Source organism: Gavia stellata, chromosome 3, assembly GCF_030936135.1.
Source record: "Gavia stellata isolate bGavSte3 chromosome 3, bGavSte3.hap2, whole genome shotgun sequence".
Classification (NCBI taxonomy): domain Eukaryota; kingdom Metazoa; phylum Chordata; class Aves; order Gaviiformes; family Gaviidae; genus Gavia; species Gavia stellata.
The window spans coordinates 25,207,339-25,220,777 of record NC_082596.1 but is presented as its reverse complement, the minus strand read 5'-3'; the positions used below and the strand labels follow the sequence as shown (position 1 = coordinate 25,220,777).

Genomic DNA, 13,439 nt, shown 5'->3' with positions numbered 1-13,439 from the left:
CACATTCCCAGTGTCATTTCCCCTCTGTTCTTGACCAGTAACTCTCAGCAAGTACATCTATAGTTTCATGTTGGATCTCTGTGGAATGGAAGAGATCTTTAACATATACAACACAAAAGTAAACTGCTCCTCAAGGGAGTGCAAGCTGGGAGCCAAGGACGGCTACAAGGCAAGCAGGGTCAGTAATATCTCTGACAAGGCCTTTGGTCCCACAGTACCCGAAGAAGAAGAACAAAACAGGTCCTATGACAGTAACCAGGCTCAGCTAACAGTCCAATGATCACCAGACAAGTCCATGGCGTCAAGAGAGGTCTAAGGTCAATTCAGGAAATCAAGTCAGCCAGTCAGCAGGTCAGGATCAGCAAAATGCAAGGCTAGGCACAGGCATACCTATAACATATCTCAGCCAAGAACCAAGGTTGAGAGCCTGACATTAAATGCAGCTCCCAAGCCAAGGGGCAGAGGCCACAGAAAAGGCTTCTCACAGCTCTGTGCATCTCTGCCATGTGAATTGCATTCTGTTTTGTTGTAAATGCTGTAAATTAGTTACAAATAGTGAAACATTGGAATAGGCTGCCCAGGGAGGTGGTAGAGTCACCCTCCCTGGAGGTATTCAAGGAGCGTGTGGATGTGGCATTGTGGGATGTAGCTTGATGGACATGGTGCTGTGTGGTGTTGGGTGGGTTGGTTTTTGGTGTGTTGTGCCTTGTTGTTGTTGTGTGGTGGTTGGCTTGCGTGGGTTGTTTGGTTTTTGTTTTTTTTTTTTTTTTTCAGGTTGGACTTGATGATCTTACAGGTCTTTTCCAACCGTAGTGATTCTGTGATTCTGTGATTCTGTGATTCTGTGAATTAAGGGAGAAAATTCCATCAGGTTGCAATTAGGGAAAAAACAAAGTGACTGGACATGGTAGGCCATAGAGATTGATTCAGAAGGAGTAGTCAGGGAGGAATGAGCAAATACTATGTCAAATTCTCTTTCAAGATCCATGTCCTGAATCTAAGCATAAATAAAAATTATTATGCTACTTTTCCTTGCACTTGATATCTTCTGAGCCTTGCTAATAAAATAAAGCATGAATGAAAGAACTGTGTAGCTCTTAATGCTGCAAAAGTCAAGACAGCATGAGAGCTCTTCAGGGCAAAAGTGTCCCCTAGCTCCCATATGTTATGAATCACGCTGCCTTTGAGTCAGCATAAACAACATGAAGAAACAAACTTCAGATCACTGGATTTAAAATGTTTGTAAATTTAAAACCTTTAACAGAAATTTCTACATATTGGCTTATGTACTGAATCTCAGGGATGATCGCCAACTAGCCAAGACCTACACCCATGCCAGACCAGATCTCTGCATCAGCAAGCAGGCCTTGGCCTGGGGTGCCAGCTCCCGAGAACTCGTGATTATCTCAGAATCCTGGCTTTCCTTTCAAAAATAGAAAGTAAGCTTTCATGCTTATGGCTATGAAGAAAAGCTTGAAAATGTAAATGTTATCAGTACAGTCATGCATATCTGACAAATGTTTTCTCTGGGAATTACTCCAAACTTCTTAAAACGAAATACAAGGAACACGGCTCATGAGGGCAACCCTGCCAACACCAGCACAATACTCTATGTGTGGCTGGAAGAGAGCAGCAAATTCAGATTTCCAGTGAGACAGGTAGAGGTCATTCCCAACTGCTAGGTTAACTATTAAGGGGACTTTTGCCACTCTTGCTGCTCCCCTCAAGAGGACAGATGGTAGATTCTGCTTGTACTTAGGGGTGCTGAGCCTCAACCGTTGTTCTTTAGGGAAAGCTCCTGTTTGAGTTGTGGGTGGGTTCACGTGACCTGTAGCTGGTAGAGGCACTCTGTTAGCATCCTTAAATCTGGACTGTGTTAATGAAGTCCTGTGAAATGTGTTTTTAGTGTTCCCAACATAATAGCCTCAAGGTTTCAGCAAAGATAATAATAGATATTTTTCAACTCTTGTGGTCATCTTCAGAATCAGTTACCCAGGAAAAGTCTGTCCTGCACACTTGAGTTAGCAAGGATTTCAGCAGATAAATGCAACACAGCACTCAATAGGTCCAGAAGGCATACAGCTCTATTCCTCTGGTGCACACATGTGGCTTTATGGTTTCTGTCTCTTCAGTGCATTCTTGAATAAACTGCATTTTCTGATTATTTTTTTTTTAGTAAACAGATAAGATATCCCTGTGTTATGCATATGTGTGTATGTGCATATGCTGTCATAAAAAGCTTTGGTAAAGGAAATGTTCTATAAATCTATGAAGTGGAGTTCATAAATGATAAAATACTCCTCTCAGGTTTTCTTAGAAAGTAACATTCCAGTTTGTTAGTCCTGAAAACATAGGTGGTTTATTATTGCTAAGGGCTTTCATCATATATAAAGGTTCAATTGCATTAGCCCGCCACACATACAAGGAAAAAACAGTTCCTGCCTCAGGAAAGCAGTTACTTCTGGGAATAATAATTAACCTCTGAATGTCAGTTTTCAGGTTGTGTAATGAGGTATTCAAAAGTGCCTGGATGTTTTTAAAAATGTGAGTTACTTGATTTGTGACTTGTTTATCTATTTTTAGCACTGCTGAGGGGTTAAGACCACTCTTTCACTAGTATAAATTAATTAACTCCACTGATATAAAGCTAAGTGATAGCCAGACACTGCATCTAAGTGAATGTCAGGTTCTTTGACTTCTTCAATAGTGGTAGACACTATGTGGTAAATATCCCAGTGCTTACTGCACAACTACTTTCCATTTTAAGGTACTTTATACACAAGTGGTAGCTGTTTCTAGACTTCGCTCGTCTTCCCTTTTGTGAGCATTGTAAAGGGAAGAACTATGTAGCAAACACCCAGAGCTGGTAAAACACCAATGCTCGTTATGACCTGATTGTCCTGCTTTGATCTAACGAACGGCATTCAAAAGCACGTTTGTGTATTTATTACAGATTGTATCTAACTTGCTCTGAGTAAAATAAAGAGGCAATTTTGATGAGGCAACATATAGGACTTTTAGCTGCAAAATGTTAAGAAATATTTAAGATTCTAACTAACTTCTCTACTGTGTGTAGTACATGTGTTCTCGAAGAATTCATTGAAATATACATATCAAGTATACCTAAGTATAGCAGATATTTGGAAAAAAGGAACATTTTATTTTCACGGTTTGAAACAATATGTTAAAAAGTCAGAATGGTGCCTAGAAAAAAACAGGCTAAAGAAAAGAAAACAAAGTAACTCGTTTTTACCTAGCTTATTTCTGAGGAATTATATTCCTCACAGACACATTTTTTCCCATTTAGGACCAGATTATTGTGCTCTTCAGGACCATGGCTGTGAACAGGAATGTATTAATACAGATGATTCCTATTTTTGTCAATGCCAAGAAGGGTTTAGACTTAATCCAGATAAGAAAACATGCAAAAGTGAGTAATCCTTTGGACATAATAAAGTTCATCTGCTTTTATTTCTTAAACCTGCTGTGAATGGTTTCCTTTCTGAAAGGATGAAAGTTTTCTCTATAATTAAGGTTGAAACAAATATTTCTTTATAAACTCGAATTTTAACTGAGCCAGTCATGCTGGAAAAATATACTATTTGCTGTTTTGTAGACTAGATTGTATATTAGATGTTTTCTGAAGAGATTTATGGAAACCTGAGGAGTAATATAGGAACCAGAGTGGCTCAAAAACAATAAGTTCATTACTTATTTGAAACTTTCTGACCTTGTCTTGTAGTGACACAAACAGCTTTTAAAAACAAAAAAAAATTCACCTTGCTTTGCCCAGTTGGTTTAGCCAAGGAGAGATGTATTTCATTAGCTTGGGAAAGTATTGGATAGGTAACGTAGCTATTAAAATCAACTTAAAGTCACACACAAAACCCCAATTTCCTCAAAAAATTGTAAAAACAGCTTCAGCAATATCAGGGTTCTAAACCAATCACGCATACTATTTACTTTAAAAAGACTTCTGTGTTACAGCTCTTCCTGAGTGGGGGCCTGGAATCACAGCAGATTTTCAATGTAATGTTGTTAAACTTTAATGAGAATATATTTCGCAAAATAAACTAGCCTGATCTGGTGACTCAGTTCTTGGGGGGGGAGAACTGTACTGCTGATACTTTATGGATAAGAAGCTTGCCTGGAGCAACATTATTATATTTCTAGATGCTCATAAAATTTATCTTGTTTTGGAACTGGGTCTCCTTTCAGTCTTAAAGATGTGTTCTCATGAAGCATCTTTGTCTATACAATGCCATTTTTACAGCAGTCCATGCTATTCTGGTTTTTATTATCTATATGGTATTTTAACACATTCAGGTTTTTATAGATTGGATGTGCCTTGGTGAGTATAGGAGCAAAAGAACAGCATTGTGTAGAATATTTATTGCCAAGGATGTCATTGCAAATTAAAGGCAAACTGTAATTCCCATTTGGGGTAATTTTCCTTAATATTAGGGGGCTATGGATTTTGCTGTAAACCTGGTGACATTTCCAGGATTAAGCTCCTATTCCAAATCTTGTTATAACAAGGCTCATGTTAGATAAGCTTGTAAAATAAAGCAGAACATTTGCATATATGCCCTCTTTATAAATCAGGGAGAATGCATCACTGGTGACTAGCACCAGTCATTCCTCCTTCACCATGATGCATGACTTCTGATGACTACAGGGGCAGATCTATGGGAGTCAAAGAGAATTCTTGCGTACCCAAGTATTTGCAATCTGCTCTCAGATCCTCAGCTCACTGTCAGCTTTAACAGGTGTCCAAAGCACAGAATCCAGTATCGTTTAAGAAAAGTGAGTTTTTCTAAGATGTTTTACTTCAGAAACCCTCATGGCTGGCTTGAATTCTTCACTGTTTTTCTCTCCACAGAAGTAAACTTCTGTGCTTTAGGTCAGCATGACTGTGAACATGAATGTGTTAACATGGAAGAGTCATTTGTGTGCAAATGTCATCCTGGATACACCCAACGACATGATGGCAATACGTGCAGAAATGAGTGTGTCTCATGAACTGCAGCGACTAGTTACTGCAGCAGGGCGAGGTGTGAACAGAATGAGAAAACGCTCCTGGGTCCCTTTTGAGATCTTTCTGAGCTATGCAAACCTATGTTACTGTAAAGTCCACCACAAGCCAGGCCTAGTGAAGTAATGCTATAGTGAGATCCCTGATCCAACAGAGAACTCATCTTCTCCAATCCAAATAACTGGGAAAATGTGTTCCGCCAAGGGGTCTAACACAAAGACATTGCTTACTGTTGAACGTCTGTGTCATTGCTATGGGCCATGTAAACTGCAGCACACCTGACACTGATGTATGCTGATTTGTGGAGATATGTAGAGACTTTCCCCTTCTATATGTTTACACTTTCAGTGATCTGTTCGATAAAATGTCCTCTTTTAATAAGAATATTACTAAACGAAGGGTAAGTGTTGCACCAGAAAAACCCAACAACATTGCCCACTTGACATCACCCAGTTTTTAGAAGATACTTTTGTTGCAGAGAACCATTTTGTGCATCATCTAAAATATTGCAACATTTTTCTCTGATGTACTTATGACATATTTTTCTAAAGGAACACTCAGTCACTGAAATTAAAAAAAAGTTGATAGTCCAGGTAGTAATTATTTTTAAATAAACTCTTTGTGATAAAGCCATATTTAAGGAAACCTGGATGTGTTGCAAGAGCTCAGAACTTTTTAACAATTATGGTTTTAGGCTATTGCAAGTTGAATATCTGAAAATTAATATGTCCCAAGGCACTCGTTGTTTTTAAAAATATTGAGCCTTCCCCTGTCCCTTCCCCTTCTTACGTTTTATTTTACACATGTAATGAAGCACACATGATGACCAAATTTACAGTTATACTAATTTCTAAAGCCTGGTAATTAGCAACTTTGTGACTACTCCACTCATTGAAAAAGTGTGTTAAAATATTCTGCATGAGAACCCAAAGTATTTAGATGTTAAAATTCATGTTAGTGTGGGTGTTTGTATTGTAAAAGACAGTGCCAAACAGATGCAATTTTTCCCAGAGAATACTGGGGGGGGGTATTTTCTTTTTTTTGTTTTTTTCACATTTTTTGTGTGCTCTGAGAAGTTACACAAGCCTCTTCATGATGATGTAAACTCTTGGAAAAAGGAGAATGTTCCAGCTGGAACTTGCTTTAGCTAATAAAAACTGACACCTCAGCTCCACTTGTTCAAGCCAATGTTACCTCTGTCTATGCGTAATGGTAAATCTGGACCAATTACTGCAAACTCGTTGCTTAGTTGAATAAACTAATAAACAGCAATATTTAGAACTAAGTAATTTTACATTAAATACGGAATTTTGTTTTATGTAAACAAAAAGCTGCAGACATGCCTGTTCACATCTGTAAATGATTTGCAAATAGAGACATATGAGATTGTGTTTGTGTCTGAGGGAAGTCCACTACTTTTGATCAAGTTAAGCTAAAGTGATTTGGGCCTATATAACTAAAAATAGCCATTAACAAGTTGGCAATAAAATATTATGAGGAAGTTCAGTATAAAGCTTTTTTCCTAAAATGTGCTTTTTCTATACTTACACAGTCAGCAGATTACATAGTACATCTGCAAGTGCACGTATCTCACTGTACTGCTTCGCTGTCCATTCTATGAGACAATATAATTTTTAAACCCAATTCACACCTCTCTCTCCTTTCCCCCACCCTTCATCTTTCACACAACCAGTTGCATGCAAGACTAAAAAAAATATTCCGTTTTATCTTACTTGGAATAGGAATAGGAAAATCAAAGAAAAGGAACATATTAAGACACTCTCATACTCATAATTTGTATCTGTCCCCCACTAGACTTTAACTGCTTGAACCTGTTGGCAGGTTAAAGTTTTAAATTCGTGATTTCTCATCGTGTTGAAAAAAAATTACTGTTTATGAAATAATCTGAAAGCCATAATTTCTATTTATTTCAAGAGTTACTAATATTCATACTTTCTCTCTGAGAAAATTTCAAGGTGAACAAAAGAGAGAGTCTTGCTTTTTAAAGAAAGCAAGCATGATTCTGCAGGTAAGACCAAGTGGGACTTCAAGGTTCTCCCTTCACTCCACTCCACGTTAGTTTCCCTTTGTGATTTTTGGAAAGGGAGATCTGCACTTTGTCAAGTTTGTTATCTGCCAAATCCATTTCATTTAGGTGTTGTTAATTAACTCAGGTTACTCAAATAGGTGGGGATACTGCATAAATTAAAAGCTGTATTGATCTTTTTCCCTTGCTCTGCAAAGGCATCATGTACTAACTACAGTGTCATAGTGTATGTATCTAAGGCTCCAATGTGATTTCTTCAATTATTAACACAAATCAATAGGAGTGGACCACTGTGCTGAAAGCAATCACGGCTGTGAGCAACTTTGCCTAAATACTGATGGCTCCTATGTCTGTCAGTGCTCTGAAGGATTTGTCATCAATGAGGACCTAAAAACCTGCACACGTAAGTCTTGTGAGAACCTCCTTGATCTCAGCTCACCTGGGAAAGGTTTCTGTTTTCATACAGGGAAGAGGACACACCTTCAATTTATTCTTACAGTCTGCATTTTGATAATACTTTAATAATGATTTGAAAGCAGAAACAGGCAGAAAAAGGATTTAGGAAAGGATACTTGTCAAGATAACTGTAAATTCTCACATATTCAGAAAAGTTTTGGAAGATCTGTTCATCCCCAGGTGTTGAGGACAGTTTTTCAGTCACATGACAAATGTGTCTGACTGACAGATCATCTTGACAGCTGTGTCCCCCAGGCAAACTGCATCAGTGTACCTTGGGCAGGAGGTGAAGTGAGAGGCCCACACTGAGCTTTACATTTTGCATGGGAATACTTAATAAGTAAACAAAAGTTGTCCTGACAGCTCTCCATCCTTTATGAATCTAATGATCATTGAGAATCATTGCAGTTTTGCAAATACCTAAATTGCCTTCTTCGCTGGAAAAATAATATATAGAAAGGGCCAGGAAAGGAGGAAGGTGAATGCATTTTGCCTGTTGACTTTTCCTGGACCTCTTTGATGAGAGGGTTTTGGCCACTTTTTCTACAGATTTTGGAGGTACATTATTTTTCAAGCTTGTTGAGTGTTGGAGCACCTCCAGAGTTTGCTCCTTTTCTTGCACTCAGGCAACACATTTTTAACAGAAGTCAAACTGCAAGTGCTCAGTCACAAAAATGATCTAGGGAGAAGTGAGGCAAATCAGCAAAGGCAATTCATTTTTGTCTTTAACCTTGTCTTTGCCTCCATACTAACCTTTTTAGCCCCATCCAGTACTTTGACAGACTTTGCTTCAAGGGGCAGACAGTAATGCAAAAGCAGAACTAGTGTACATGTAACAGCGATAGGGTCTACTAGAAACAATTTATCTAGACATTTATCTAAAAGAACCACTGGAAATTTAGAAACAGCCAAACTATGGAGTTTTATCAACTTGCAAATGGAAAATCCCTTTTCCTTTGTAGTAAAAAGAGGTGTTTTTTTCACTCCTGAGTTTTTTTCCTCTAGGCCGTACTTGGAGACCTATCAGCAGCATTAAAACAGTGCTGTGGCTTCTGGAATCCCTCTGTGCCCTTTAGAATAGCTCCTCTTCTTGCCAGCACACCCCTCTCCTCATATGTATTTAGGAAAAAGATTTGTCCTATTCCTGAGCTCCAGAGGAGTTGTTCAAACCTTGTGGACATTTTTAGGCTATCATGAAAAGAGTTTTGGCACTTTGTGATTTCCTGAAAGAGCAGTTGAATGGAAGGGATTAACATTTAACATATACCACTCCTAATGGGAAAACATCTGGGAATTACAATTCTGGTGTCATATACACAGGCAGAAGTATCTTAAGACAGCTGTGGGAATACCTGAACGGTAAACAGATTTCCACTCTGACAACTAATTACAAAAAAAAGAGTGACACTCTGTGTGTAGCCAACAGACAGTAGCAAGCACTGCCTGCAGGATCCCAGGGGTCCTATGTCTTGGTATTACGGAGAAGAAACACTTAGGAGATTTGAGATGAAAAATGGACTGTATTTGACAGTGCTTGTCATTCGCATTTCTTTGCAAAAGCTTGAATAGTCTAAGCCAAAGCCCAGGGAGGTCCCTGAGAGGTTTTCTGCTTGCTGCCACAGCAGCTGGGTCAGGCACACAAGTGAGTTCTGGGGACTGCCACCTTCACATCGGGCCATGCAGAAACTGTATTTGAAGAAGAATGTTCACAACGTAGCTTTTATGTCTTTGCTACTGTCTTACATAAATTCATTGCTAAAGTGTTTTGGTTTGGTTTTTTTTAAATTCAATTTGTAAGTACTGAGACGTGGACTCTGTTGAGCTCTGTTAAGCACAGGAAAGTATGATTTCTCAACTCTGCTTAAAGCAACCAATGGAAAATACACCACAAGGCCCTCTCACATTTTATTGACGCTATATGTATATTATCAGATAAGGAACTGGATTATTTTTTAAGCAGTTCAATGTATTTATATTTACTTGCTTATATGCCATGCAAATACTTGAGATGAAAAATAATAGATTCATTATTTGTTTGGTTTTTTTTTTTTAACAACTTCAATTGCTCCTACAGGAGTTGACTATTGTGCTCTGAGTGATCATGGCTGTGAACATTTGTGTGTAAATGGCGACAGATCTTATACTTGTCAGTGTTTTGAAGGATACAGGCTTCGTAATGATGGGAAAACATGTAAACGTAAGTTATTATTCAGCAACTCAGAGTTAGAATTTTATTACACACATAGAAGAAATCTGTCAGGTAGGATTTGATTGCCTAAATGTTGCTGTCCCATGTAATTTTAAATGCTCGAGGATTCCAAAAGTTCATCGTTTCCCCTTTGGTGTCATATTTGCCAGGAATATGTCAGTATCTTGGATATGCTGGGGCATCTAAAGTGGTACTGGATGCATACTTTTAGGCACCTGTATCACACCCTAAATGTCTGTGCCATTTAAAAAGTAGCCCTGAAATTGGACTGTTGTGGATCCAAAACTATTTTATTCTGAATTACATCCTTATATGGGAGAAGTGTAATTTTCTTCTCAAATTAAGGCAAGAATATATATAGTTTCTAAAGTGTTATACAGCATGAAGCTTGCTATATTATTAATGGAAAGTTCATTTTGTCCAGCATGGGATAAACATTTGACTACATCATGCAGTTATGGTGAGTGGCAGATATCAAGAAAAAATTCATTGCAAATTTTTCTCCATTTTTATAGCTTTGATCCCTAAGTGATCAAAGATGAATCATGGATAAGTCTCTGAAAAACACACAGGCATTATGTATTTTGTAACTGTAATCCCAGTAATATCCATAGATCTCATCAACATCTGCAGATGTTAAAAAACATTTACAGAAAAAAAATTTAAAGTCATCCAGATATTATCATGACAGATTAAAAGCTCCTTATTCTCAGTTTGTTATCACAACAACACCCTACTTTGTTACTCCATGCAAACAGAGACAAATTCTGCTTGTCTCCAAAAGTACTGACACTCTAAAAACAAGTGAAATGTTCTGTCCATGCAGAAGTCCAGAGGGATCTAGATAGATTGGACCATTGGGCAATGATTAATGGCATGAAATTTAATAAGTAAGGCACAAGTATAAATTGGGAGAGGAGCGGCTGTATCTAAATTCTGTATCAGAAAACCCCACTGAACATCTGCTTGCCCAATTATAGGTGACAATTTTCCAGAATTTGACAGCAGGATTGTATAAATTGTCTTTCTCGCTACCCTTAAATACTACATACACCGAACTTTTGTAATCCTACTTTACAGAAAAATTATGAACACCTTCTGAACTTAAGCACAGAGAAAAAAAAGCATAACTATTTCAGGTTTGAGCATCTTCATTACTGAAGATAAAAAGATGATGATAGAAAGATCTGTTTCTCACCAGAAAGTTTACTTGAAATGTGGATGTGCAATTTAGGTGCCTTTGGAAATCCCTGTGGGTCATTAATCTGCATGCTAGGGACACGTGAAATTCTACAAACTCTAGAACTGGAACAGTCCGTTTTTCCTTAGTAGTAAGGTTGTAAAATTAGGAGGACAAAGATGTACCTTTTTGTTACAACAAAAAAAGACAGCTGGTGCTATAAATGAGTTGCAGGATTGAGTCCAATATACCAGCAAGGACAAGAACATTCAGTAGCTGGGAATTGTAAGACTTTCAACATTTTGCCCTTAACTAACACAATTTTTTATCTGTTAAATTATTCCCAGGTAAAAATGTCTGCAAATCAGTCAACCATGGCTGTGAGCATATTTGTGTTAGTGCTGACAATTCCTACATCTGCAAGTGTCGTGAGGGATTCGTATTGAGAGAAGATGGCAAGACATGCAGAAGTGAGTGACCGGTATCTATTGAACATTTTTGCATGTGCATCAGGAAAGGAAAGAAAGGGGTTTTTCACTTCTTACTGGAAAAAAGCCTGCCTTTTGATATCTACATTTTTTTAATGTGCTTTCATTCAAACCCTATATTTATATCAACCATTCCCAGGACGGGACATCTGCAAATCAGTCAGCCATGGCTGTGAGCATATTTGTGTTAATGAAGATGACTCATATGTTTGCAAGTGTCACGAGGGTTTTCTGCTGAGACAAGATGGGAAAACATGCAGAAGTAAGTACTCTGATAATTACAGTATGTAGATTTGTGGAAGTGTTTTAACAAATACAACAACAGTTTACTGTTATAATATAGGAGTAATATTGTTATACCTGCCAGAAGCTTGTAAGAGATTCTGTAGACAGAAAGACTCACAATTTTTCAGGTACCAAGAGTTAGAAGTGTTTGCTGCCTCATTTTTTGCCCTTTTCTTCCAGTGGTATCAGTAGACCTAATAAAAGATATTACTTCTCCCTGCATAATACTTTCACCGTAGATGTGCTTTAACCAAATATCATCATCTATTCTCAGATAAAGACATTTGCAGTTCAGTTGACCATGGCTGTGAACATGTTTGTGTTAATGCAGATGAGTCATACATCTGCAAGTGTTATGAGGGATTTGCACTACGGGAAGATGGAAAAACATGTAGAAGTAAGTATCCTTATCTTTAATAGAAGATTTCCTTTATAATCTGTGTATTCGTAGACATGTTTTAAATACTGGCAACCTTATTTTTTTTCCAGATAAAGATGTTTGCAATTCTATTGACCACGGCTGTGAGCATGTTTGTGTGAATACTGATAATTCATACATTTGCCAGTGCTATGAGGGTTTTGTATTGAGGGAAGATAAGAAAACGTGTAAAAGTAAGTTATTTTATGTTAGTGTATTTTTTTGCACTCAGAGGTCTACTGAAGAAACTTATTGTGTTAGAGGTAGGTCTTCTTATAGGGGATTTTGCCTGACAAAAAGGATGATGAATTCTTTATTTACTGGGAGCTTATTACTTTTAGTCTTTAAAGTTTTGGAAATGTTCTCATTCATCAAACTGTAGTAAATAACATCTAAATTATTCCTAGATAAGGACATCTGCAAATCAGTCAGTCATGGCTGTGAACATCTTTGTGTTAATAATGATGATTCATACACTTGCCAATGCCATGATGGATTTGTACTAAGGCAAGATGGGAAAAGATGCCGAAGTAAGTAGCTTATGAACAAAAGAAGAAATTTCATTTCCTTTTATTAGGAAATTTATTATTCACTGATTCATAGTGGTCAGAACAAAATATTGTTGTCTATAGATGAGAAGACTTCTATGAATTAATTATTGTTTGAACTAAAGATACATTTCAGAAAATCAGCCAATTTTAAGGTTTGAATGTAGCTTTTAAAATGTGAACTTCATGTCTAGATTGCGTATGTTGAATTTTAATCTTGAGCGTAGGATGTTGCTGCATTTTACTTTGATGGGTTGAAGTTCTAATTGCCACTGTGTTGTTCTGTGTATATTCATGCAGATCATGACTTAACCTGTTCCTTAACCTCTTAGCATGTTCTTTTGTAAATGATAAGCCGATGAAACTCCTTCAGGCTCTTTATATGTTTTCTAATCTTTTCATAAGTCTCTTCTTGCTCCTCTATAACCTCTGCTATTTATCAGCAGCCTTGTGGGGACACCACAGTGGTACAAAATCTTCTAATAGGAGACAGAGCAGGGTCCAGGGTAGAGGAACTATAACCCACCTAGTTCTTATTTGAATCTGCCTATCTTTTTTTTATCTTTTATCTTTTTTTTTTTAATCTATCTTTTTTTATGACCAAAGATCATTAGTCTGTGACCAAAATACTCTGCTAGCGCTTGTGTTCAGTTAGTTATCTACCATGATCATAAGCTGTTTAAGACTCTCAGTCACACAGGTGTCCCACATCCTGTAAGTACAGCCTTCATTCTGTGTTTCTAAATGTATAAGCTTAGTTCTGGCGATTTTAA

General features: G+C 37.5%; 1 protein-coding gene across 1 annotated transcript in view; it reads left to right on the top strand.

The window, feature by feature from the left end:
• The window catches only part of MATN2 (matrilin 2), a 74,788-nt gene that overhangs the window by 43,730 nt on the left and 17,619 nt on the right, over positions 1-13,439 (top strand). The window contains exons 7-14 of the mRNA XM_059836050.1: positions 3,308-3,430; positions 7,363-7,485; positions 9,613-9,735; positions 11,275-11,397; positions 11,555-11,677; positions 11,975-12,097; positions 12,190-12,312; positions 12,526-12,648. Of these exons, the coding sequence (XP_059692033.1) occupies positions 3,308-3,430; positions 7,363-7,485; positions 9,613-9,735; positions 11,275-11,397; positions 11,555-11,677; positions 11,975-12,097; positions 12,190-12,312; positions 12,526-12,648 (984 nt within the window). The remainder of the gene's footprint in view (positions 1-3,307; positions 3,431-7,362; positions 7,486-9,612; positions 9,736-11,274; positions 11,398-11,554; positions 11,678-11,974; positions 12,098-12,189; positions 12,313-12,525; positions 12,649-13,439) is intronic.